At 37.1% G+C, this 27,860-nt stretch overlaps 1 protein-coding gene across 1 annotated transcript; it reads left to right on the top strand.

Annotated features, from left to right (window-relative positions):
* Positions 1–5,398: 5,398 nt before the first annotated feature.
* Positions 5,399–27,541, top strand: LOC309796344 (protein eva-1 homolog C-like; the record flags this gene model as incomplete). The annotated part of the gene is made up of 6 exons (XM_082609377.1): positions 5,399–5,534; positions 10,480–10,688; positions 12,024–12,147; positions 12,566–12,757; positions 14,728–14,871; positions 27,159–27,541. The coding sequence occupies 6 exons, from the start codon at positions 5,399–5,401 to the stop codon at positions 27,539–27,541; spliced, it is 1,188 nt and encodes a 395-aa protein (XP_082465503.1).
* Positions 27,542–27,860: the final 319 nt, after the last annotated feature.

Genomic DNA, 27,860 nt, shown 5'->3' on the forward strand with positions numbered 1-27,860 from the left:
ACCCATAGATTTATCCCATGGGTTGTAAACCCAAATGAGTTGAAAATAGGTGTTCAAACAGAATCCTGCACAGGAATGTTCAACAGAGCACTATGCCCGACAGGCACATGGTGGAAGTCACCCAAATGTACATCAGCTGCTGAGCGGATACACAACATGTGTGGTCTAGCCACGTATTGGAATATTATTCAGCCTGCTGAATGTTATTCAGCCAGGAATTTTATTCATTTGGAAGTAGATATATAGTCGTGATGGTGGCCCAGCACCGCCAGTGTATACTTGGTGTCCCTGGATGTTCCGCCATTAGCTGCCTTCTCTGTACAAAGTTCCCGTCCGGTGGACAGTGGGAGTTCCACCAAAGAGAGAGTCCAGCGAGCACGGCGAGCAGGATCCTGCCAGCGCCATTTCTTTGCAGGCCCAGGACCCCGGCAGTGGGGGTGGGGGCGGACTGGGGCCTGGGGTGAGGCGGGACAACGGAAGGCTCCTCCGCTGGCTCTGAGCAAGTCGGAGCCAGGCCAAAGTCCCCAGAGGGACGGGGTTCCTTGCGGCGGCAGTCAACACTGTGAGGGCGGCGTCGTGATAGGATGAAGGTGCCAAGGCGACCGACCGCCCTGGGTGCGGGAGGCAGGGGTGGGTGGACAGAGCGCTTGGCATGGACTCCCATGGGGCAGGGGCTTTGACGGGAAGATTCAGGCGTGATCGGGATTGGGGTGGGCGGGACACAATCAACACATAGGCAAAGTCGGAAGTAGGGTCACGCGGGGTCAAGAGTTTTTGGTTGTGTTCCCCTAGAGATGCCAAGAGATGCCCTGCTTGGCAACCTGCGTAACAAGCTGTCACCTAGCAACAGCGGGCGGGCGCCCGGCCAGGCCCCACCCCAGCACCTCTGGTTTGCATACGAAGCTTGCACCAGGCACGGCCCCTCCCCTCAAGATTCCTGCATATGAATCTTGCCACTGGAAAGTATTTTCTTCCAAACCCTCAATTTGCATATGTGACTTTCGCTGGACCAGGCTCCGCCTCCGATCATTGAATTTGCATGTCACCATGGAAATGGCGGTTTAGCATAGAAAGCTAGAGTAGTAACCACGTGTGAGACCCACGTTTTAAAATTAATTCTATTTCTTTATGCTTTACGTAGTTTTGATTAGTAAGAAACTTTATGCCTACTGCTTCCCTGATAGGGTTTTTAATGAAAAACCTAGCCTTTTAATGAAATTTAATTTCTTCATTTTTAATAATGAGAGTGCAATACCTGCCCACCATTTCAGAATAATGATTAGAAGAGTTAGAGAGAAATTACATATATTTGATATATATACATGATATATAATATATAACATAAAATATATTTTTAAAATATATAAAAATATAGTTGTGCTAAAATAAGAATTTCCCAAGTAGTGGGGATAGTACTGCATGCAGTCCATGGCACTCTGTTATTTCTTTTTTTTTATATTATGCAATAAAATCACCCTCTTTTGGAGCCCAGTTCTATGAATTTAGCACATGTATATATGTGTATATCCACCACCACATTCAGGATACGGAACAACTCCAGCAACCCAGGAAAGTCCTTGGTCTGGTACTGCTGGCCCTGTTTAAGTGCTTGACTTTTGCTACAATAACGTTTGTTAAGTAGAGTCCTGGGTGGGGAGTTGGATGGTGAGCCAAGCCTCAACAAAGACCGCAAGGGTAAGTGAAAGAGAGAAGTTTATTACTGTACTCACAGGTCCTGGATGAGGTACACAGCACGCCTGGAAGGCCACACAGGAGGTCAAGGCAGGGTACAGGGCAGAGGGCAAGCAGCAGGACCTGCAGCTTATGCCTTTATTAGGGTCCATAGGTGATGTGTTTCTGAGGTTCCCTGGATAAGGCCAGATTGGCAATTCAAAACCATAAAAAGAGCAGGGTTTTCGTAAGCTCTGTGGGAGTCCTATCTAAGGGATCCACAAGGGGAAGGAGCTGGGAGGCGGAAGAGACTGTTTTATCACCAGGGGCTTTGGGGAACTCATATCAGTTACACTTTCTTGTGACTTTGCTGGCTGTCATCCAGGGCATGCCCTTGAGGTTAGGTTTCTGCCCACCCAAGGCCCCTTCAGGCCCCTTAGCCACACAAAAAGAATGCAGAGGCTGCAATATTATGGAGTAGTTTAACTAAACTCTCAACAGTTGTCAAACTCTTTCTTTAGACCTAACCCTTGACAACCACTGCTCTGTTCTCCATCTCTAAAAAACTGCCTTTCCCATATGTCTTGCAAGTGGATTCATAAAGTGTGTCAGCTTTTGATGTTGGCTCCTATCACTAAACATACTGCTTTCGAGGTTCATCTAGATTGTTATGTGTATTAATAGTTATGTTCTATTGTTGAGTAGTATTCCATTGTGTGCATGTACCACAGTTTGTTTACCCGTTGGCCTATTGTAGGACATTTTGGTTGTTTCCAGGTTTTGCAAATTTTTAATAAAGCTGATATGAACATTCATGGATAATTTTTTGTATGAACTTAAACTTTCATTTCTCTCGGGTAAATACCCAGGAGCTGGACTGCTGGGTCATATGAAAAGGCTCCTCAGGTCTCTTTCCAATTAGCCTCATCTTCATCCCCAATGGGCAACCGCTGTTCTTATTTTTTTCACCACATATTGCTTTTGTCTGTTTTAGAACTTCAAATAATGGAATCATACCTGTAAATACTTTCAATGAAGCCTCTTTTGAGATCCACTTATGTTGGATGTGTGCATCAATGATTCATTCCTTTTTATCACCTAGTGTTATTTAGCTATATTGGTAAACTACACTTGATTTATACGTTCAACAATTGATGGACATCTGGCCTGTTTTCAGTTCTTTATTATTATGAAAAAAGCTGCTATAAGCATTTGTGTTCAAGTAATTGTGTACACTTATCTTTTCATTTTCCTTGGGTAATTCCTAAAAGTGAAAGTGTTTGGGTAATAGGTTAGGTGTATATCTAGCTTTATGAAAAACTGATAAACTATTTTCCAAAGTGTTTGTACCATTTTACACTCTCACTATGTATGAGGGTTCCGGTCATTCATTTATCCTTGCCAAAATTTGATGTTGTCAGCTAGTTAGTTTCAGCCATTCTGGTGGATGTATAGTGATATCTCATGGTGGCTTTAATTTGCAATTACCTAACGACTAAAGATGTTGAGCATATTTTCAATTTGCCAATAGAGAGATATTAAAATCTCCAAAATAATTGTAATTTTTCTAATATCTAAATAACCATCCCAGTTTTCTTAGGCCTTCTGTTTGTATGGTACATATTTATACTTTTACTTTCAGTCTTTCTTTGTCCTCATATTTAGAAAGCGTCTCTTTTTAAATTTTTATTTTATTGTGATAACCCTTAAAATGAGATCTATCCTCAATACATTTTTACTGTACAATATATTATCATCGACTATAGATACAATGTTATACAGCAGATTTTGAACTAATTCATCTTGCTTATCTGAAACAGTGCCCATTGATTAGTAACTCTCCATATCCCCTTCCCCTTAGTACTTGGCAACTACCATTGCAGTCTTTGATTCTACAAATTTGACTACTTTAGATACCTTGTATAAGTGTAATCGTGCCATATTTGTCTTTCTGTCTTATTTCACTTAGCATAATGTCCTCAAGCTTCATCTGTATTGTTAAGAGCATTTCTTATAGCCAGAATATAGTCAAGTGTTGCTTTTATACACAGTATGATCATCATATTAGTCTGCTATGTTGCCAGAGCTGAAAGTAAGTCCTATCAATATTTTAAAGATGTTGGAACCATGTTTTAGTTGGAATTCAGTTTCAAAATACTCTTTGCTCCTCTTTCCTTGGTGGCCTTTGCATAATAGGTTTCCACATGCTCATGTATTGGGAATGAGAACTCAGCATCTAATTCCCCATTCCACTTCTTGCTCCAGATATATTTCTTTTATATGTACAATGATTTATGGAATTTAAAAATCTTAATTAAACTCTTTAATGTTTAAAAAAATTAACAGTGTTTCTCCAGGCCTACCTAGGATTCCAGAGCCAAAGATAGAGTTGAGGGTTCTTTGTAAAAGGCCAAGAATTTGCTTCCTTTTTTAGCAACTTTCTCAAGGTTTTCAGACCATCAGATTGGTGCTGTCATATGTAGAGGCTTGGACTATCAGTTTTTCTGCTGAATACTCACTGAGTAGGGTAGATGGTCACATCTTATATTTTCCCATCTCTATCTTCTCTGGTCATGTTTACTTAATGTTACAGACTATTTTTACTCAGGGATTTTCCTCAGCCCCTAATTTATACTTAACATTTTTAGTTAATGCTTTTCTTTATCATCATTTTAGACATTTTATAATGAGGAACTAATAATCTATACATATACAAACAACTTCCTAGTTTCTATTTTATAAAAAAGATTTTCACACACAGCAATACAAACTCAAGTAATATTTGTATGGGACCCTTGAACTGGAGGTGAGTTCTTGGATATTCTTTGTGTATATGTTCCCTCTACAGGTAATGGTTTGACTTCATCAGCTGCAGTACTACAACATTAGGCTATAGACAAGAATTTTGCATTACATATCAAATTTACCTTATAGTACATTAAGTGGATGGGGTTAAGGCAGGCAGAGAAGTACATTATTTCCCTTTTTTTGTCACTAAAATATTAATTCATTTTTAATATACATTTGTTTATTTATTTATTTTTGGCTGCATTGGGTCTTCGTTGCTGTGTACGGGCTTTCTCTAGTTTCTGCGAGCGGGGGCTACTCTTCGTTGTGGTGGCCTCTCGTTGCGGAGCACAGGCTTTAGGCACATAGACTTCAGTAGTTGTGGTGTGCGGGCTCAGTAGTTGTGGCTCATGGGCTCTAGAGCCCAGGCTCAGTAGTTGTAGTGCACAGGCTTAGTTGTTCTGTGGCATGTGGGATCTTCCCAGACCAGGGCTCGAACCCGTGGCCCCTGCATTGGCAGGTGGATTCTTAACCAGTGTGCCACCAGGGAAGTCACTACAATATTCTTAACTGACATCATTTTTCTAGTGAAAGCCAAATCCATAAACTAGTTCAATGCATAATACCTACTTAGGCTCTGTTGGCCCTTCAGATGATCAGTTAAAATGATGCATTTTGCATAACTGTGAGAAATAGTCTTTCTTTTTGCTTTTTCTTCTTATCTTTCCTTTTTTCTCTCTGGGTACAGATCTCTCTCTCTCTCTCTCTCTCTCTCTCTCTCTCTCTCTTTCTCTCTCTCTCTCTCTCTCTCTCTCTCTCTCTCTCACACACACACACACACACACCCAAGAGACAAAGAATGGACTCTGTTTATAGACAATGAGGGTCTTTTAGAAGCTTGAGGCTAGTGATTCTGAATCCCAGTGCCATCGTGAGCTAGATGCGGGCAAGTGAGGAAACACGGCACCAAATGGCTATTCTAGGACAATTTCTGAGATGCACAGGCTTGTATTTTCGATCAGTGCTGAGTTGTCTCTATTTGGCAGTTGTGCTGGAAGCAGTCCCAGAATTTTCAGGTGAGTTGATAATTTCTGATGCTGTCTTTTCTTTTGATACTAGGACAGTCTCCATCCCTACCCACTACACGCTTAGTTATTACTGTTACTAGTTATTACATTTAGTTATTTTGGTATTACTCGTTACTGTTGTGGAATGAGTATAGAAAACATCTGTGAGTTGATACATCCTAATATCATCTGATCAGCACCAGTGAAGAGGAAGGGAGCTGCACTGAGCCAAAGTATTCTTAGAGCACAGAGAATGAAGTTGATTTTGGAGTGAAATGTAAGGGAGAATAAGAAAATTGAAGTGAGAAGATAGAAGATGAGATTTTCCTCATTATAAACCCAAGAGGCACACTTGAAAAAAAAACCCACTTTCCCAAGCATTTCTTGCTGTTCTGCGGACATAAGAGTCTTGTGTTTATATGCAGAAGGAAATTGTATGCTGTCAGGGAACTTCTAAAGCAAGAAAAGGAAGTCAAGAATAAATGGCCTATGAAGTCTTCTGAGAGAGATACCAAATACCTCTTTTCTGCAGAGGTCTGAATATTGTTTGGCTTTTGTGAATGTTTCAGAGTTAGGCTTCTTCCTGTTGATACTGAAACTATCCCCAGAGCCCAGGTTACAGAAAAATTATTTCAGAGAAAGAAACGGGTTCAAGATTAAATACTTTCCTGGAGAACAGAAAAATGGAGTCTTCACCAGCAGAGCAAAGTAGATCCTCAACACAATTACCTTAATTATTTAGGCCAGATGTCTTGTCAGCGGGGGACAGACTGTATCAGATTTGGAGGATTTTATGCCTATATTAACAAAATTCACTACAAATATATCTTTCCATTTGGTTTATGTAGCCACAGCTCTTGACAGTCCTTCCCTCTGCTTCCCTCCAGAGGACTCTTGGGGACATTACATAAAGTGACACTGGTGAACATCAGCCCTGGCCTAAGTGTCAGGAAAATGTATTCTTTCCTTGCTATATAGATAGGGAAACTGTGATTGACTCTGGGAACAAGTAAGTGGAAAAGCCAAATCCACTCTTTTAAACAATATGATGATTTGTACTATTCACAGCATCACTAGAGCTTGTGAGATAACTAAATTTTTAACTGTTCTTCAGTTTATTCTGAAGCAAGTTGGTGGCTCATGATTTAATGTTGGAAACTTATTGTTACTGTTATTTAGTTGAGTCAATAGTTTAAATGCCACATTTGATGCTACTATCCTTTTTAATTTGTTTCATTTTTGAGGATTGTATTTTTGTTGTTGTTAAAAGTATAATAAGGTTCTTGTTCCAATTCTAGAAAATATGATCATAACTCAAAGCCACTAGGATCCAGAGCCAAACTCATACTCTTATTATTACCTTTTCATAGAAGAGTAACTTCAGACACAGAGAGATTAAGTAATTGAGGGAGAAAGGAAAGAGGAGGTCAGTGCTCAAGGTCTAGTACCAAGTAGCAGATGTGAAGAGGGGGCATCAGGGTATAGATAAGAGATGAGTTGAGGGTTCTGCACCTGAGAAGTTCAGAAATTGGTTAAGAGGTAGAGAGCACAAAGGATGGAGGGTACCAGTTCAGCAAAGAGGATGTGAGGAATTGAAAGCTTCTGTCTCTTCTGACTAGGGAGTTGTTTACATTTTACAAGGGCAGGATTGTTAGATTCCATGCCTGTGTGGGATTCCACCTTCTCCCCTCAGGCCTTCCCTGTTGGGTAGGTCATAGATGAACTATTTTCCATATTTTCTCAGTAAAAGGCTACATTGTACTCTGGAACAGATTTTAGGTAGGGTATGAGATTCTGTGAACTTGTATACCTTTCCCATTAAGTCATAGGCTGATACCTTTCCTGTTAGATCATATATCAGAATTGGCTTTAATGACAAGTGATTCTAAGGTCCCTACATTATATGATCTGATCCTCATCAGAGTATATATGTTCTGGTCATTTGAATGGGTATAGGTGTGTAGAGTATAACAGGAAATTAAAATAAGCTAAATGTACCAATAAAAGTTGAAGATGAGTGGTTGTGCATGAATCCAAGAGCAGAAGGCAACAGTGTAAAGTCAAAAGCCTAGATTTGAGTTCTAGCTCCATAACATATTTGTTTATTTCTTATCAATTTCACCTGTTGATTCTCTCTGTATTCTGAAAATATTTCTCATACTAGTCCTTCTTGTAATATATGTGATTTTCTGTAATGATGACTTATCTTTGCTGCTTATGTTGGTTTAATCTGTAATCATCTTCTTTCCTTACCTTCTCTCCCTAATCCATTTACTTCTTAGTTTCTTAACTTTCTTATTTGCTCCATTTTTAATTTGTGCATTCTCATGTGCATGTCTTTCATCAGCTCAGGAACATTTTTCTTCCAGCTTTAAATTTGATTATTTCTTCTGCTTGTTCAATAGTAGGCTATTCCTCAAAAAACATCAAATATCAACATATTAGCTTGCCATTGTCTGAAAAAGATTATCTAGTTCATCTTTATCAACAATTTGATTTTATACACCAATGCATTGTTCTTGAATTATTTAAGACTCATTTTTTTCATCCATAAAGTAGATATTATACCAACCTTATTTTATGAATCTCCTTTCCACCCAACTTTGTTCTCTCCTTGTGATGTCCTACTACTATTGTAAACAGGACTCGTTTTTGGAAAAAAAAATCAGAAAGTTTATTCTGTATTTTGTAGATTATTTTGAAAGATATGCTCTTTTTCTGAGTTAACTAGCTGCTCTTCCTTTCTCTTGTTCTTCATTAATTTTTAACTTAAACTTCACATTAATTGCTTTTTTCTTTGTTCAGTTTCAGGAAATATTGAGATTTGTCCTGATTAATTGTCTTTAGCTAGAGTGAGTTAACTACCTTTAGTTCTTCTCTATGTCTGCTTGCATCTTACTCTACTTTACTTTTGATACCTACAGTGATATTTTAGCTTGACTAGAATTCTAAGTTTTCTGTTCACATTACTCTACAATACTGATATGACTGCTTTATCCTGGACAAAAGTCCAGGACCGAATGTCTTCACTGGAGAATTCTACCAAACATACAAAGAACTTACACCCATCCTTCTCAAACTATTCCAAAAAATGGAAGAGTAGGGCACACTCCCAAATTCATTCTATGAAGCCACCATCATCCTGATACCAAAATCAGACAAAGACATTACCAACTAAGAAAATTACAGACAAATATCTTTGATGAATATAGATGCAAAAATTCTCAACAAAGTATTAGCAAACTGAATCCAAGAAGATATATAAGGATCATGCAACATGATCAGGTTGGATTCATTCCATGGTCACAAGGATGGTTCAACATATAGAAATCAAGTAGTGTGATACACCACATTAACAAAAGGGAAGACAAAAGCCACACGATCAACTCAATAGACCCAGAAAAAGCATTTGACAAAATTCAACATCCATTCATGATAAAAAAAAAACTCTCACCAAAGTGGGTATAGAGGGAACATATCTCAACATAACAAAAGGCATTTATGAAAATCCCACATAATACTCCATGGGGAAAAGCTGAAAGTCTTCCCGCTAAATTCAGGAATAAGACAAGGATGCCCACTCTCACCACTTCTATTCAACATAGCATTTGAAGACTTAGACAAGTAATCAGACAAGAAAAAGAAATTAAAGTTATCCAAATTGGAAGGGAAGAAGTAAAAATGTCATTATTTGTAAATGACATGATACTGCATATAGAGAACCCTAAAGTATCTGCACAAAAACTGTTAGAACTAATAAATGAATTCAACAAGGTAGCAGGATACAAGATTAATGTACAAAAATCTCTTGCATTTCTTTAATAATGAAATATCAGAAATAAAAAGTAAAAAAACAATTTCATTTAAAAACATGTACAGGGCTTCCCTGGTGGCGCAGTGGTTGAGAGCCCGCCTGCCGATTCAGGGGACAAGGGCTCGTGCCCCGGTCCGGGAAGATCCCACATGCCGCGGAGCAGCTAGGCCCGTGAGCCATGGCTGCTGAGCCTGCGCGTCTGAAGCCTGTGCTCCACAACGGGAGAGGCCGCAAGAGTGAGAGGCCTGTGTACTGCAAAAAAAAAAAACCAAACCAAACCAAACCAAACAAAAAAAACCAAAAAAACACGTACAAGAAAATAAAATACTTAAGAATAAACCTAACCAAGGTGGTGAAAGACCTTTACACTGAGAAGTATAAAACATTGATAAAGGAAATTGAAGATGATTCAAAGAAATGGAAATATCTCACTTAGGGTTGGGAAAACTGCTGCCACTCACACACAAAAAATGGGGCTTCTGTTAGTAAATAAAGGGAGAAATAAATACTGTGTATTTCATTAAAATTGTCTGATGCAGGCTGATAAGACTTGAGACAATGGAATAGTATCCTGAGTTTCAAAATAGAAGAAAACAGTAGCTGCCAGAAGCTACATTGTACTCTATTTTGTTCAGACTCATCTGATATTGTTTCCAGCACCTTAAGAAGTTTATTGTCAAACGAGACAGGATTCATAAGAGATTTCCACGTATGGTGAGGAGTTTGAAAACCATTTAGAAAGAAGAAAAGTTGAGAAAATTTGGTTTGTGATCCAAGAAAGTCCAAGAAAGTCATTGTGCTTAAACATCTAAGGAAGCCTCACGGGAAAGCGGGCTCAGTCCTGTTCTATGTAACTCCACGTAATAGAAGTAGGATCATTAAATAGAAGTTGCAGCAGGGAGGCCAGGGTTTCAGTCAACATGAGAAAACACTTTAACAGAACTATCCAACGACCATGTTTCAAATCCCCTGTTACTAAAAGGTGTTTAAGCAGATGCCAGAGGACCAATTGCTGGGATTCTGTAAAAGGTATTCAGGGACTGTGTGGCAGGCTAGCCAAGATGAAATTGGAGGTCCTTCACCCTACACAAAATACTTTGGGAGTTATACAGTATTTTGCTCCATTGTCTATCTCTAAAGTTCCCTCAGGCTACCTAAAGAAAGTCCTGAAGAACCATACAGCTCATGCCTGTGAAGGAGAGAAACTGGGAATCACTTGCCCACAAAAGACATCTATCAGCATCCTTTCTGCTTTTTATGGTCGTAAAGTCCCTGATGAAAACTTTTGTCCAACTCTAACTGGTAAGACCAGTGAAAATGCCACCTGTGTGTCAGTCACAGCTAGACAGGTAAGATCCAACTTCTCAGAAAGCAAGGGCCCAGGTAACTTTGCATTCAAAAGGAAACCTATCTAATTTTATTTGAGAAAATAGTAGATTAGATATGTAATTACCAGGGAAATGGGAGTAAAATGGAAAAGAAAGAAATTAATCATAGATGGCTTGACTACACCATTTAGATTAGAAGAGTTTTGATTTTACTTATATAATCTTAATTTGACCATTTCCCTTTCTCTCTCATATAATAATAGCTAACATTTTTTGAGTACTAACTATGTGCTAGGCATGTTGTTTGGCACAGTACATGAATTCTCTCCTTTAATATACATAACCACGTGAAGTAGATACTATCTTTAAATATCATTTTATAGATGAGGAAACTGACGATCAGATAGGTGAACTGATTCTCCCAAGGTTACACAGCTATTCAGTGATAGAGGTTATTGGTGACCTAGATGGAGCTGGATTAAGGTATCTATCATTTGGGAAGCTTCCTAGGAGCGCAGTATCTAATAGAAGCTAAAATATACCTGGAATCAATTGAGAACATTATAGTTCTCCCTAGAGGCTAATGTATAAGCAGCTTCCTGACTGACATCATTTAATCCTTATCTGCTTGAGAGAATACACTCTCCATCTTTACTTTCTTGGTAGCAATTCACTTAATCTTATTCCTGCCACCACTAATTCCACTGAAGTCACTATTGATCCTCATGAAGTTACCTTTGATGGATACTTTTATGTTTTAATCTAATGTGGCTTCTTGGTGTCATTTGACATAGTCTACCATTCCACCTTTCTTTAAACACTCAGTTCCTTTGGTTCTCATGATACCATGCTCTCTTGGTTTTTTTTTCTCACCTTTAAGTGTTGCCTCTCTCATTCCTATTTTAACTAACCACAATAATTGTTAGGCCACCTGGTGTTTTTAACCATTTCCAGAACCAGAGAGTATTCAACTTGGCCATATATTAAAAGCTTTCATTTCTGTATAAATTAGATCTGAAAATAGCCTTTTGCTTAACTTGTGCCAGGAATTCGTATCTCTATTTAACATACAAAGAAATACAATTTCACAGAGGCAATTTGTTGATAATCACATAGCAAGTAAGTAACAGAGCTGTAATTCAAGGCCTTAGTGTTTATGTCTAATCCATCACTATACATACATTCTCTTCTCAGAGTTCAGGAAATAGAATGTCTAGATGTCAGGGGAAAAAGAAACATTTTATTGGAAAGTTAAAGAATTTAACTTTTTTCAATTTTGTAAAATTCATTAGTGGAAATAACACATCGATGTGAACTTTTATTCAGTAATTTCTCTCTCTTTTCCTTCTTCACAAGAAACTCCTGGATGAGTGCAAAGACCAACGCTGGTGTCAGATATCTGTGAATAGTCAAATGTTTGGACAAGATCCATGTCCTGGCACATACAAGTATCTTGTAGTATCTTATAAATGTAGACCAGGCAAGTTTCACAGTGGCATTTAAAATCAAGAGGGAATTTACCAAAAAGGATGGGACCTACATAGTTTGTGGGCTCATTTATAAGTGCAATTTCTGTTTTCATGCTTAGCAATTTAAAAAGCACTGCCTAATACCTTAAGCTGTATAACCCAGAAACACAAAATACTTCTTGGTGACAGAGGTTTACTTCTATTCTATAATTAAAGAAATATTTGAAATTTACCTAAAAGTAAGAGCTTTAGCCCTCCTCTTACTTAAAAATTTTTCATGGAATCCCAAATTTGGGTTGTAATCCTTCTGGTAGCTGATTTCTACAAGTTCAGATGACTCTATTATATATTTCTCCTCATTTTAAGGAGGCTTAAACTATCAGTGCTTCAAAACAGTTTAAAAATATAAATGTTGGAATGTAATACTGAATTTGAAAGGGAATCTAAAGTATCAACCTTGTTTCCTAGTGAACTACCGAATAAAGACAGTATGTGAGAATGGTACGCTGAGGCTTCGGTGCAGAAATAAATCTGTCTTGACAATTTTCTCTGCAAATTATGGCAAATTCATGGAAGGAAAACAAGAATGTGATGTAATGAATAAAAATGGACCTGTCATAGGTATGTTGGAAATAGAAGACACACAAATCTACAAAAGAGTTTTCCAAATTCTCTGTTCAACATTAGTGATTTACTGAACTTTAAATAATGGACTAATATATTCCAGATCACTATGATATCCAACATATAAGCAATGTTATGAGACTAGCATTGAATACATAATATGTACATTCTCAGCTGGTTCAAAACTATATTATGAGCAAGAGCATAATCTTGATCAGCTAGTTCAGGGCCACAGAAATGTTGGTTTTGAAAGCTACGCCTTATATGTTTTGCAGAGACAGTGTGGGTGTAAGACAATGCTTAGTTTTAAAATGTGCAAACTCAGTAGCCTCTGCCTACTCCAATTTATCCTGAAGTGTATGCCACAGAAAAAATTAACATTCTTAAGAATTTAATTGGAAAACCCAGTTACACTGACATTCTCAGTTAATAATGCAACATTGTATCACATTATTGCTGAAGTGTGCTGAAACTTTAGTATCAATAAATAGAGTCTGTGTGCAATTTCCAGTGCTATAATTTCTGTCTTTGGCCTATACTGTTCTCATTTTCAGTGATGCTGCTCTGTGATTATTGTTGCATTGTGTTGCTTCCTGGTATATTCATGGTTCTGTAGAAGGCATGTTTCTTGAATGATTCAGGTCAAAAAGCTTTGAATAACCTTTGTTGATTTGCATAAACCTTGGCATAGTTCAGGGCAAAATCTTCATAAATCTTTTTCCTATTACACAGGATTATGCACAGGATTATGTAGTTTACCTCTGGTCCAGCGATTCTCAATCAGAGGTGATTTTAACCTCTTTCCCAAAGACACTGTGTCTGGAAACATGTTTGGTTCTCACAACCGGGGGCAGTTGTTACTGACATCTAGTGGGTAGAGGTCAAGGATGCTGTTAAACATTGTACAATGCACAAGACAGCCCCCTACAACTAAGAAAAATCCAGCTCTAAAAGTCAATAGTCCCAAGGTTGAGAAACTCTGCTCTAGTGATAGAGCATAAGATACCTCTGACCTGGCTCCCTCATCTACACTTCAATTCCTTCTTCTGTAAGAGACAGAAGAAAATTAATGTTTAAAAATTTTAGCCATAAACATTTTCCAAGTCACTAGTATCACTAATATCTTTAATTGCTAAATACATGTAGTTGCTGAAAATCTAAAATAATACACTGCAAACTCTATATTCAGAGCAGTAAAAAGAATTTGAGCTGGTAGGAGCTTGGAGAAAATTAGAATCTTTAAAACCCTTGGCAAACAAAAATTGTATTGCACGTTTTCAAGTACAAAAATCACAAGAGTTTCTTTCATGCATTTCAGAGGAGAAAAAGCCTAAGACTAGGCATTATTTGGTATTTGCCAAGAACCTGGGAGGTCCTATGGTTTTGCTTCCTAGGGAAGATAAGCCAAGATGCTGGCTTCTCTCTAAGCCAAAAGACAATTCTGGACCTGGTGTTGTGTTAAAGCCTGGCAGTATGATGTGACAGAGGAAAAAAAATCAAGATTACCCTTTCCATCCAAGAATAATGTGCATTTGTTGCTGTTGCCCAGCATCTATTTTCCCATCCTACCAACATCCTGAATTTCCTATTAGGAAATTATTAACATCGACTATAGTCTAATGGGACAATACTGTTCACTAGCCAAAGAGTGGGCATGCTAGCCAAGTCAGGCCAATCCAGTACATATTCTTTCCATGATCATTTGTATCTCAAGTAAAGTGATAAAGAGGATAACAGTATCCAGATTCATTTACCCCAGTGGTGGTATCCTGAATAGACTGTTTTGACTGCAAGACCATCCTTTTAGTTCTGTTTCCTTGAGACCTCAAAATATTTTGCATGTTTAAAAAAAAAAACACTCTCAAGGCTGCATTGCAGAAGTACCTATTCTTGTTCTCCTATGCATTCTACCCCTTTTTTTCTTCCCAACTCTCAAATTATTTGTTTGTTTGAATCATAACCAACAGAGTGCTTAGCTCCTGATGCTCTACAAAGAGTCTTGAGACAGTGTCAAAAGAGAGAAAACTGTACGTTGTTTGCAGATACAGCTACTTTTGGTGAACCTTGTTTCCCAGGAGTGAAGAAACAGCTGCAAGTATCTTACATATGTGGTAAGAAAAACAGGTTATCTCTATCACTTAATAAATTACTGTGAGAAAGCTACAATATTATAAATTATATTTTACAATTACAATAATAGCTAAAATCTGTATAGCACTTTTCAGTTTTAAATTTTTTTGACATCCATGTTTCTCACTTGATCATTACAATAATCCTGTGAGGTAGGTATGTATTATTCCCATTCTATAGAAAAGCAAACAGAGGTTCAGAAAGAAGAAGTAACATGTTCAAGGTTATACAGTTATTAAATGACTTTGATTCCATTCCTGTGAGATATTCAGGAGAAAATTATAAGTAAGCAGGTATATATATATGTGTATGGATCTGAGGGTGAGGCCAGTACTGAGGGTATTAGGAGCTGTATCTTTTGGGGATGCTTAGGTACAAGCGGTAGAGGTCAACGTAAGCTGATTGAGCAGAAAAAGAGTTTATTAAAGGGCAGTGGATGTCTCAAAGCAGTTATTGAGAAGGATGTATAACCTGGCTCAGCTATACACCAAAGAAAAATGCCCCAAACTGTACTTTGGAACTTTCTGGTAAGAAAAATGCTTATTCCACTAAACAGCTGCTGCCACCAAAGAGAGAAAACTTATGTCTCTAGCTTCCAAGTCAATCTGGCATAGACACATCTGATTGGGGGAGCCTAGGTCATGTTACAAATCCCTAGTTGTAAGGGAGATTGGGAAAGTCAGTATCTAGAGTTTTCATCTCCTGTGATAAGAGGTAGATTTTTCTCTGCACAAAACCCCATAATGTGAGTTAATATTGCAGTCATAGAAAGGGGTTAAGGCTTTGAGTAGCCAAAGCGGTTAACATAGCTATCACTCATATATCTTAAAATATGCTTACATTCTCCTTAAAAGGTTAATGATGTTTATCCTACTAATATTTATAGAACGGGGAAATGTCCAAACAATAAGGTGACCTAGCATGATAACTGTTGTGTATAGTTTGAAGAGAAGAGGGGCTAGAACAAAGTCCAAAGGAATATTAACCTTAAGATACTTGCAGAGAAAAAGAGATTTCAAAGGGGACTAAGAAGAGATAAGTAAAGTATGAAGAAGATGAGAAGAATGTGATGTGAAAGCATAAAGGGAGAAGACTGATGGAAAGGAAGAAGTGATCAACTGTGCCTATAATGTTAAGAGGGACAGTGAGATGAAAACTTAGAGATAGCTCTAAGGGGATGTGAGATCACAGAGAAATTTTTATTTTTGATTTAAAATATGTCAACTTTTTTCTAAACTGAGAGGAAGGAGCCATTCCATACATCAAAACAATGGCCTCATCTTCTTTGGTTTTTGGCAAATCCTTATTTTGAAATTGCTTCAGTCCAAACTCTTCACTACTTTCCAGTTCAAGAGTCCTTAGTACTTAGTGTACACTCCTTACTTCTGTGCTTTGAAATTTCATTAGTTTATTTATTTCTTCCTCTGTTCTGTGACAATGCTTAGACCATTACCTGATTCAATGCTTAGAATTTATTCCATGGAATAAATAGGTATGATAATGCTGTCATTTAAAACTCAGGTTTAACACTAATTTAGTCTCTCACAATATATTATTTTTTAATGAATGTCTGCCAAATATCAACTTTCTATCCATCCCCACTATATGAACAGTAACTGCAATTTCCATGCCAAATTTTCTGCTCCTTGATGTTTTGCATTTCAGTGCCTATAAAGCTGCTGCAACAAATGGACCATAGCTCACTGGACCCAGTTACACTGTCTGATTATATATATGGTAAGTATCAGAAGACAATCTGCATAGTAGGACTGCCTACAAGTGAATGATTAGAAATGGAATAGCTAAATAGTTTTATTTAACACTAACTTTTCTTTTCTTTATCCTTACCCCCCTTAAAAAACTTGGATCCAAACTGATCTCTTTCAGAATGCCTTCCTATAAAATATCTCTTCCATTCTGACACAGTCATGGGAATTTAATCTAATCTAGAGAGTCTTAAGTACAAAAATAAAGCCTCATAAAAATAGAATTTAATATTTGAAATGGTACTTTATTGTCTAACTATTGGAAATCTTGCCTAGAATGTCTGACAGTGGAGAGCTTCTTCCATATAGTAGATCCCTTCCATACAAACAATCTCTGGGACTCAGATGTTATATCATAATTAGATATCTAAATTATAGAGTTAAAATATAGAGTTAATATATAATAGCAGAGTCTAAGGTGATTAGTCCAAACTTCATTAATATTTGACTCATTCTCAAATGGCAAACTTCCTCCAAAAAGTTTTCTTTTATTTCATTTTTTTTGCAGATTTTTGGAGGTATAATTTACATACCATAAAATTCACCCATATTAAGCATACAATTAGTGATTTTTAGTATATGCACAGAGTTGTGTAACCATTACCACGGTCACATTTTAGAACATTTTATTACTCCTAAAAGAAATCCTGTACCCAGTAGCAGCTTATATTGGATTCCCAAGAGACCTATTGACTCAAAAATAGTTAAGAATACTGATATATTATCAGTCCAATGCAGTTTTCAAGTGATGTCAAACGCCATAGACCTTTTTGGTGAAAGTATATGTAGAAGGGTGAATTTTTGAGCAGGTCCCTTATAGATGCTCCTAGATGACTCTGCCACTCCAACATACCCAAAGCTGGCCAACAAATTGGGGAGACAGAATAGGTTACCACTCCCTTGAGACACATTTCCCATAGGGTTGACTCACTTCCTATATGGTCGTCAGGAAAAGAAGTATCCCTGCTTCATCTTATACAAATTACTCTCAGAAACATGCATGCATCTTCATTCCTTGAAATCCCTGGCACATGGATGACAATTTTCTTTTCTGTAGTAATGAGTGAAGTGTTCTGTTTGTGACTATTAGATCAATAAATTGTGTTGAGTTTTCACATCCCTCCTTTACTCCTGTAAGTTTTTGATTATGGATATTGAAGCTATGTTATCACTTGCCTAAGATATTACATCATCCTTGTGTATTGACCTTTTATTTGTATGTAGTGACCTTTTAAGTCTTCAGTAAGTTTTATTACCCTAACGTCTATTGTGTTTGATGTTAATATAGTTGCACCAACATCTTGTGGTTTGCATTTTCCTGTTATAGCTTTAAAGTTCCTATTGCTTTCTACACTTCAGGATTGGCGTATTTTCATTTTATCCTGATTTTCAAATTTATTTGCATAGAGTTGAGCAAAGTAGACTCACATAGACCTTTTAAACTTTTAATTTTGAAATAACTTCAAACATATAGAAAACTTTTAAGAATAGTACAAAGAACTCACCTAGGTTCTCCATTTAAAAATATTTTTTGTACATCATGCAGGGACTTCCCTGACAGTCCAGTGGTTAAGACTCTGGGCTTCCACTGCAGGGGGGCATGAGTTCAATCCCTGACCAGGGGACTAAGATCCTACATACTGTGTGGCAAAAAAAAATATATCACATTTGCTTTGTTATTATATCACCTAACCATCTATCTCTGGGTATATATCCATAATATTATTTTTCTGAGCACATTGAGGATATGTTGTAGATTTGATGTCCCAGTATTCTAAAGTAGTTCAGTGTATATCTTTAAAACTACAAGCATCTCTCATTCATAAGCATGGAACAAAAACCATAACCATTGTATATCCATACAATCCATACAAAGACATACATACAAACAATTGTATATCCATAAAACCCTTGAAATCTGGGAATTAACACTCACAAAAACCACCATTTAATCCAGATACACTTTTCAAAAATTTCCAATTGTTTCAATAATGCTCTTTATAACTATATTTTTTTCTGATCTAGGATTCAATACATGATCATATGTTGCATTTACGTTTCATGTTTTTAGTTTCAATGTGGTCTCTTACAATCTGTAACAGTTCCTTTGTCTTTTCTCTCATGATCTTGACATTTTTGAAGAGGCATGGACCCACAGTTTTGTAGAATGCTCATAAGTTCAGTTTTGTCTAGTGTTTCCTAATGATTAGATTCATGTTATGCACTTTTGGCAGAAATACCATAGAAGTGATGTATTTGTCCCATTACTGATCATGTTATCTTTGAAAACTTGGTTAAGGTCATGGGTTCCAGTTTTCTTTACTGTAAATAAATTTTCCCTTTGTAAGTAATATGTATCTTGTAGGGAGATGCTTTATATGAATGTCTTGTTCCTCAACAAACTTTCACTCACTATCAGTGATTTTTGCCTGAAAGAATTAATATTTTGGTTGCAAAATAGTGATTTTCCAATTCTCATTTCTTCTACATTTATTAGTTGTAATTCTTTTTTTTTTTTTGTGGTACGCGGGCCTCTCACTGTTGTGGCCTCTCCCGTTGTGGAGCACAGGCTCCGGACGCACAGGATCAGTGGCCATGGCTCACGGGCCCAGCCGCTCCACGGCATGTGGGATCTTCCTGGACTGGGGCACGAACCCGTGTTCCCTTCATTGGCAGGCGGACTCTCAACCACTGCACCACCAGGGAAGCCTAGTTGCAATTCATTTTTAAAAAGAGGTTTCCTTTCCCCTCATTTATTAAGATACTTCCATTGGTTATTTTTTTTCTTTCATTGGTTTTTAAATGCAGTGTCTAGATGTGGATTTCTTTTTATTCACCCCGATTGGCATTCATTGGAATTACTGAATCTGTGGACTTCATCAGTTCTAGAAAATGTAAGCCTTTATAACTTCATATATTACCTCTGCTCAGTTTTCCTCTCCTCTCCTTCTAAGCCTCTGATTAATCATATAGTAAAGTTTCATACTCTATCCTTCATGTTTTTTATCTCTTGTATTTATTTTTTATCTCTATGCTGCATTCCAAATAATTTCTTCTGGTCTATCTTCCAGTGCTCTAAATTCAGCTGTATCTGATCTGTCGTTAAACCTATCAGATTAATTTTAATTAAAATTATTATATTTTTATTTACAGAATTCCTTTCGGTTCTTCTTCAAATCTACTGGGTCATTTTTATGTTTTTGCTCTATATGCATATTTTCAATCTCTTATTTACATAAAATATATTAAACAATGTTATTTTATATAGTGTTCCTGATAATTCTTTATGCTCCAAATCACTATACTGCTTCTGGATCCTTCAGGAATTAGGAGTAGGTTGGAGTACGAGAGAGAAGTAAGGAGACAAAATGGTTTTAACTGAATAGTGCTGTTGTAATATGGTATTAGTGTCCTGTAGGTGGCAGGTGCGCTAATGTTGGTTGTTTCCCTTTGGGGATCCTTTTGGGACGTTCAATACTGCACTTTTTCTGGACATAATGATGCACTCTTTGTCTTAACTCTCATGAACCTACACAGCTTTTAAGTTTCATTAGGTCCCATTTGTTTATTTTTCTTTTTATTCTCATTACTGTAGGAGGTGGGTCAAAAAAGATCTTGCTGTGATTTATGTCAAAGAGTGTTCTGCCTATGTTTTCCTCTAAGAGTTTTATAGTTTCTGGCCTTACATTTAGGTCTTTAATCCATTCTGAGTTTATTTTTGTGTATGGTGTTAGGTAGTGTTCTAATTTCATTCTTTTACATGTAGCTGTCCAGTTTTCCCAGCACCACTTATGGAAGAGCCTGTCTTTTCTCCATTGTATATCCTTGCCTCCTTTGTCATAGATTAGGTGATCATATGTGCGTGGGTTTATCTCTGGGCTTTCTATCTCGTTCCATTGATCTATATTTCTGTTTTTGTGCCAGTACCATACTGTCTTGATTACTGTAGCTTTGTAGTATAGTCTGAAGTCAGGGAGCCTGATTTCTCCAGCTCTGTTTTTCTTTCTCAATATTGCTTTGGTTATTTGGGGTCTTCTGTGTTTCCACACAACTTGTAAATTTTTTTGTTCTAGTTCTGTGAAAAATGCCATTGGTAATTTGATAAGGATTGCATTGAATCTGTAGATTGCCTTGGGTAGTATAGTCATTTTCACAATATTGATTCTTCCAATCCAAGAACATGGTATACATCTCCATCTGTTTATGTCCTAGTCACATTCTCTGATGTCCACTCTGGCCCAAGGGAAGCAATACACTTTATCTTTCAACCAAAACTTGGGCAGTGAAGGCTGCTCCTCACCAACAGTATCTCTGCTTTGTTATTTCAAACAACTCCAGCTAGCCTCTTGTTCCCGGACTTTTTTAAAAAGATCCCGTTACCAAGTTCTGTGTGCTTCAAACTCCAGGGGATACAGATAAAGCTTGCTCCAAAATTATCTTACATGTTTTACTTCAGTAGTAGTATGAGGTAGGCCTGTAAACTTTTTTATCTCAGTACATCCAGCAGAGATGATGTGGGGTTGGAGGTGACACATCCATACTTTATGAGGGTAAAAATTTCCTCATGTGAAAAAGGATAGTGTATGAAAAGCACTTAACCAGAGAGGGGAAACAGCACTCCACACACTATCACCTGATGGAAGATGCTTCAAAGAAATTTGTGCTACCAGCCTCTTTCCACAAGCACTCTCTCATTCTTTTATATAGCCTGGAGATGGATGATTACGAGCTAGAAGTCACAAAACTGTTTCGGAGTCAGCCCTTTATAAGTCTTGCTCAGATGAATGGTCAACTACCTCTCTTTAGTGTGGAGGTACTTGGACCTATTGTTCTCAACAGCAATTCTGTGGCAGGAAAATTCCTATTCTAGTATCCGTTTTTATAGTGTATTCTAACTTTTTGTGCTCAGTGGCAAAAATTTAAGGTAAAGTTTTCATCACAATCACCTTCTAAGATAAGGCATAAGGCTACTTGAGGGAGCAGCTGTTGAAATGATTAGAGCTTTAGACTGAGAGATACATAAGTGGGTTTAAAACAAATTTTGTTCTGTGTGGTGTGTAACACATAAAGCTGATGTGCTTTAGTCTGTGAACAGTGTCATGTCTAAGAAGCACAGTTCAATAGCTGAATATATTTTTAAAAGAGGTAAAGTTCTTTACTTTCATTTCTTAAAATCTTGAAAGGGTATATGTAGACCATAGCAACGTTTCTTTAAAACTCCTTTTCAAGCTTCTGTAGGACTTTGTTAAAGATTAACTTTTCAGAGCTTTTTTTGGGAAACATTTGTGTTTCTTTTACACATCTTACTGAGACTCTTCAGGGATGGGGTGGCAAGAAGGCTGAGTGTCATATGTCCATCTATTGAGGAGACTGTATGCTTTCTGAGGGCAAAGACTTCATTCATCTTTATTGTGTCACCAGCAGTATAGTACCTAGAAATCAGAGGTGGGTAATAAATATTTGTTGAACATTTCATTGATCAAAGCAAGTCACATGGCCATGCTGGGTTCAATAGGAAAGGGATGTATAATGCTTCTATGGGAAGCAGCACTTCATGGTAAAAAACTGGAATATCTGGTGATGTTTTGTGCTGGTCTTGGACTATTGATAGTGATGTCATCAGCTAGAAATGTCTAGAGGCACTCACTTGGACCCATAATACACATAGTGAGCTCCTAAAGACATTTCCCTTTTCAGAGCCAATGTTGTGGCTGGACCAGCCCTTGTGGTTATTATGATTGCAAGACACACCTCAACAACAAACATCAGGGAACGCTGAAAAAAATCAAAGCAAGTTTTATTATTTATAGATCCTGGATGCTACACAGCATACCTGGGGCCACACAGTGAGGTCCCAGGTAGAGAGAGGATGTGGGGTTCTGCCTTTATTGGGATTGAAGGTAGGGTGCCTAGAGTTTCACAGGTTCACTCTTTATTGGTGAATTTAAAACATAAGAATAGGAATTAAAGTGCAGGAAAGGAAAAGCCAGAGCTTTCTAAACAAAAGGAAACTTGGGGTTGGGGGTGCCCTGACTCTTTATCTAGTAGCTGGCGATGTATTTGTTTGTGATGGATGTCTTTGAACATCAGAAATCAAAAGCTAATAGGCACTTACACCACGGGTGAACAATAAAACCATATAGCATGAGTTATCCTTCAGGTCACCAAATATTCAGTATGGACAATACAATTACCTATTATCTATCAAACAATAAATCACTCATAAGTCCTAATCACTGACTGTATTGAGCTCAAAGTTTGGGATCTCTAGGTGGTATGTGGTAGTCTCTACATTAAGTCCAGATATGACTCCTCTTTTTTTTTTTTTTTTTTTGCCGTACGTGGGCCTCTCACTGTTGTGGCCTCTCCTGTTGCGGAGCACAGGCTCCGGACGCTCAGGCTTAGCGGCCATGGCTCACGGGCCCAGCCACTCTGCGGCATGTGGGATCTTCCCGGACTGGGGCACGACCCCGTATACCCTGCATCGGCAGGCGGACTCTCAACCACTGCACCACCAGGGAAGCCCAATATGACTCCTCTTGATCCAGAAACACCTGAACTAAAAGTGACCGGAGGTGGAAAGTATTGTTTGATTAGGCCTTTGTTCTGTTCCCTGGGAGTAATTATCCCACTGTGTCCTTAGCTACGAATCTTAGCATTTTCCTTTAGAAAAATGTTTTTTTTTCTTTTATTCTTTTTGGTAATATTTGAAGGTAGTATTGAAATATGAGGCTGTAGTTAGGGGCCGAGAAGCTCTCTGGGAATACTTCTCATCCATGAAAGGGTTATTTTAAAATCCACAACCATCATATTTTCCATTAGTTCAGACTTATTTTTATTTTAGCAGTACATTTTCTAAAATTTATTCAACTTTTTAGCTATTTTGTTTCAGTCAGATCCATGTACCAATAGCTGTACCCATAATATTTTTTAAATGTTAATTTTATTGGAATATAGTTGATTTACAATCTTGTGTTAGTTTTAGGTATACAGCAAAGTGATTCAGTTATACATATACATATATTCATTCTTTTTTAGATTTTTTTCTCATATAGGTTATCCCAGAATATTGAGTAGAGTTCCATGTGCTATACAGTAGGTCCTTGTTGATTATCTATCTTATATATAGTAGTGTGTGTATGTTTATCCCAAACTCCTAATTTATCCCTCCTCCACCCACATTTCCCCTTTGATAACCATAAGTTTGTTTTCCATATCTGTAAGTCTATTTCCATTTTGTAAATAAGTTCATTTGTTTCATTTTTTAAAAAATTAGATTCCACATGTGACATCATATGATATTTGTCTTTGTCTGACATTTCACTTAGTACGATAATTTCTAGGTCCATCCATGTTGCTGCAAATGGCATTATTTCATTCTTTTTTATGACTGAGTAATACTCCATTGTATATATGTACCACATCATCTTTATCCATTCCTCTGGCATTGGACATTTAGGTTGCTTCCAGGTCTTGGCTATTGTAAATAGTGCTGCAATGAACATTGGGGTGCCTGTATCCTTTCAGATTATGGTGTTCTACAGATTATGTGCCCAGGAGTGGGATTGCTAGATCATATGGTAGTTCTATTTTGAGTTTTTTAAGGAACCTCCATACTATTCTTCATAGTGGCTGTACCAATTTACATTCCCACCAATAGTGTAGGAGGGTTCCCTTTTCTCCACACCCTCTCCAGCATTTGTTGTTTGTAAACTTTGATGATGGTCATTCTGACCGCTGTGAGGTGATACTTCATTGCAGTTTTAATTTGCATTTCTCTGATAGTTAGTGGTGTTGAGCATCTTTTCATGTGCTTTTTGGCCATCTGTATGTCTTCTTTGGAGAAATGTCTATGTAGATCTTCTGCCCATTTTTTCATTGGGTTGTTTGTTTTTTGATACTGAGCTGCATGAGCTGTTTGTGTATTTTGGATATTAATCCCTTGTCGGTCACTTCATTTGCAAATATTTTCTCCCATTCTGTGTACCCACAATATTTTTAAAACATGTTCTCTCTCTACACTTAATTAAATCTTACAGATTTCTGTAGGAGAACTACAACCTTAATTTCTTTTCCCTGCATCATTTTTTTTTATTTTATACACCATGAAAGGATTTAATAGGTACCAAATTATTTGATTCAGAGTTTAAAATTTCTCCATCTTTGAAAGACATTTTTTTCTGGACATAGAACCCATTGTTAAAAGTCTTTTTCTTCTATCACTTTAAATATGTCATCCCACTGCCTTCTAGCCTCAATGGTTTATGATGGGAAATCAGCTGTTATGCGTCACTTCTCATTTGCAGGTTTCAAAATTCTTTTCATCTTAAACTTTCAACAGTTTTGTTATGATATGTCTAGGTATGAATATCTGAGTTTTCTAACTTAGAGTTTGGTGAGTTTCTTGGATGTGTAGTGTTATGTTATTCACCAAATTTGGGGAGTTTTCCATCATTATTTCTTCAACTACTCTTTCTGCCTATTCAACTCTCTCCTCTCTTTCTGGGACTCCTATTATGCATATGTTGGTATGTCTAATGGTGTCCCACATGTCTCTGAGGCTATGTTAATTTATCTTCATTACTTTTTCTTTCTGTTTCTCAGACTGCATAATTTCAAAGAACTAAAGGAGAGTGTGAAAATGATGTCTCACCAAATAGAGAATTTCAAAAAAGAGAAATTATAAAAATTAAACTTAATATAAATTCTGGAGCTGAAAAGTATAACTAAAATGAAAAGTGCACTAGAGAGCTCACAGCATATTTGAGATGGCAGAAGAAAGAATCAGTGAAATTAAAAATAGGCCAATTGAAATAGGAGGGACAGATTCTCTAAAGAAAGCAAGTTGAAATAGGAATGATAAAATAGGTATAGGTATGGATAGTTCAGATTAAGGAAGATGAGGGAGTTTGTTTTTGAGAGTGGAGATAGGAACGAATAGGTGGGGCACTGTAATGGTAGACACATAACATTATGCATTTATCAAAATCCATAGAACTGTACAACATAAAGAGTGAATCCTAACATAAACTATAGACTTTAGTTAATAATAATATATCACTATTGATTCATCAATTGTAACAAATGTATTACACAAATGAAAAATGTTACTGAGTTGGCCAAAAAGTTCATTTGGGTTTTTCCATAACACGGTTAGATCCTATAGAATATAAAGCCATTAAAACAAATTTAGAAAAATACCTGAAAGATCTACATCAAAATGTTAACAGTTAGCATTCCTAAGTGATGGTATTGCTGGTGGTTTTTTCCATTTTCTGAGTTTTATCATAATATATTTCATGTTTATAATTTAAAAAGACAAAGATAAAAAGTTAATCCATCTCTCAGTGGGAAAGAAAGGCTGTCTGGTCATTTCATGAAAAGATCATAATATTGTGAACATAGAACTGCTATAAAAAATAAAGTCCTTTTAAAAAAAACAAAAGAAAAAAGATAATACTGTATATATAATGTTATCTGCTTTTTTCCAAGTAAACTCTCAGTAGCAGTTTCCCCTGTCATAATAAATAATTTTTAGATATCCAAAAAGACAGCTAATTATAGGTAAAGGTAATAAAAAGATAAATTCTTCTTTCTGAATTGATAGCAAGGGGAGAAATATGTGTCTCTCTGGTGCACTGTGTTGCATTTAATATGGAACTGGTGTGAAATAAGCACCTTCTTTGAAGGTAGGAATAGGAAGTGTACCATTTTATTCTCTGTACTTTGAACTTTGACAAATGAAAAATGCATATCCAACTACTATCTTTTGTTTGAGACATTAGGAAAAAACCCCACTGAACCATGCTTGGGCTCCACATTTATAAAGATTAAATAAACATGAAGTCCCAGTCCAATTCTTATTCACTGTCTTAGTGTGCTCAGGCTTCCAAAAGAAAATACCATAGACTAGTTGGTTTAAACAACAGAAATTAATTTTCTCACAGATCTGGAGACTAGAAGTTTCAGATCAAGGTGCCAGCATGGTCGGTTTCTGGTGGGAACTCTCTTCCTATACTGTAGACATCTGCCTTCTCACTAGATGTCTTTAAATGGGAAAGAGAGAGAGAGACAGAGAGGGAGGGACACAGAGAGAGAGAGAGACAGAGAGAGACAGAGAGAGAGAGAGATCCTTATGTTGTCTCTTGTTATAAGGGCACTAATCCCATCATGAGGGCCCTACTATCATGACCTTATCTAAACTTATTTTCCAAAGGTTCCATCTCCAAATACCATCACATTGAGGTTAGGGCTTCAAAACATGAATTTGGGGGTAGCTACACAATTTAATCTCTAGCATTCAGGAATACAAAACCATCAAGAGACTAAAGAACTGGTTTGTCATTTATTCTTTGTTAGTTTTAGTATTTCTCATATCTGCCCCATTACAGAGTATTCTCAGAAGGATCTACCTTCGCTAAGTGATGAGATCAATAAATACTTGTCTCCTTGAACAATGCCCATGATCCTTATGGGTGACTGGTTTATTGTTTTCCTCACAGGCATCCCTGAGAAAATGGGCCTGTATTTCCTGTGTGGTGTCTCCGGAGGTCTTATCTTTCTATTATGCATCTTTACTCCCAAAGTGACCTTTATCCAGGACTTGAAAGAAGTTTTCTGGTGTATAAATTCCAAGTTGGGCAAGAGAAAGCTACAGGACCAAGAGGAAGAAGAAGAAGATAACCACAACGATGACAATTCTTCTGGCTCCTCTTTCCATCATTTTACTCACACCTATCCAGCCTCAAATAGCCTGTTTTGCCCTGAACTGACTGCAGTTTTAGAGCGTGCAGCTAAGGAAAGAAACCAAGAAAGAGATGAAATCTGGATAGCCAAAGAACCTAGTCCTTATGCCATTTACAAAGTCAAATCTGCCACAAAATAAAATGACCCAGAATATGCTATTTACCTGAGTACCAAGTGTAAAGACAGATGATCGTATGTTTTAAATACAGAAATGCCACAAAATACTGGGTAATAGGGATGGAAAAGTATTATTGTTAATATATCAGTTTTCAAAGGTCTGATTGAGACCATGAGCTTTCAGGTTACAGTAAGGCCCCATAAGCTATATGACCATACTAATTTTTTTAGAAAGGTCTACAAAAAGGAAAATAGAAGTGAGGTCATTAGTGTGAAAGTTTATTAATAAGCAGGGGAGTAAGCCCTGGAATTTTTGGTAGATAGGGAAAGAAATTACAACA

The sequence above is a fragment of the Mesoplodon mirus genome (assembly GCF_964341445.2).
Source record: "Mesoplodon mirus genome assembly, chromosome: X".
Classification (NCBI taxonomy): Eukaryota; Metazoa; Chordata; class Mammalia; order Artiodactyla; family Ziphiidae; genus Mesoplodon; species Mesoplodon mirus.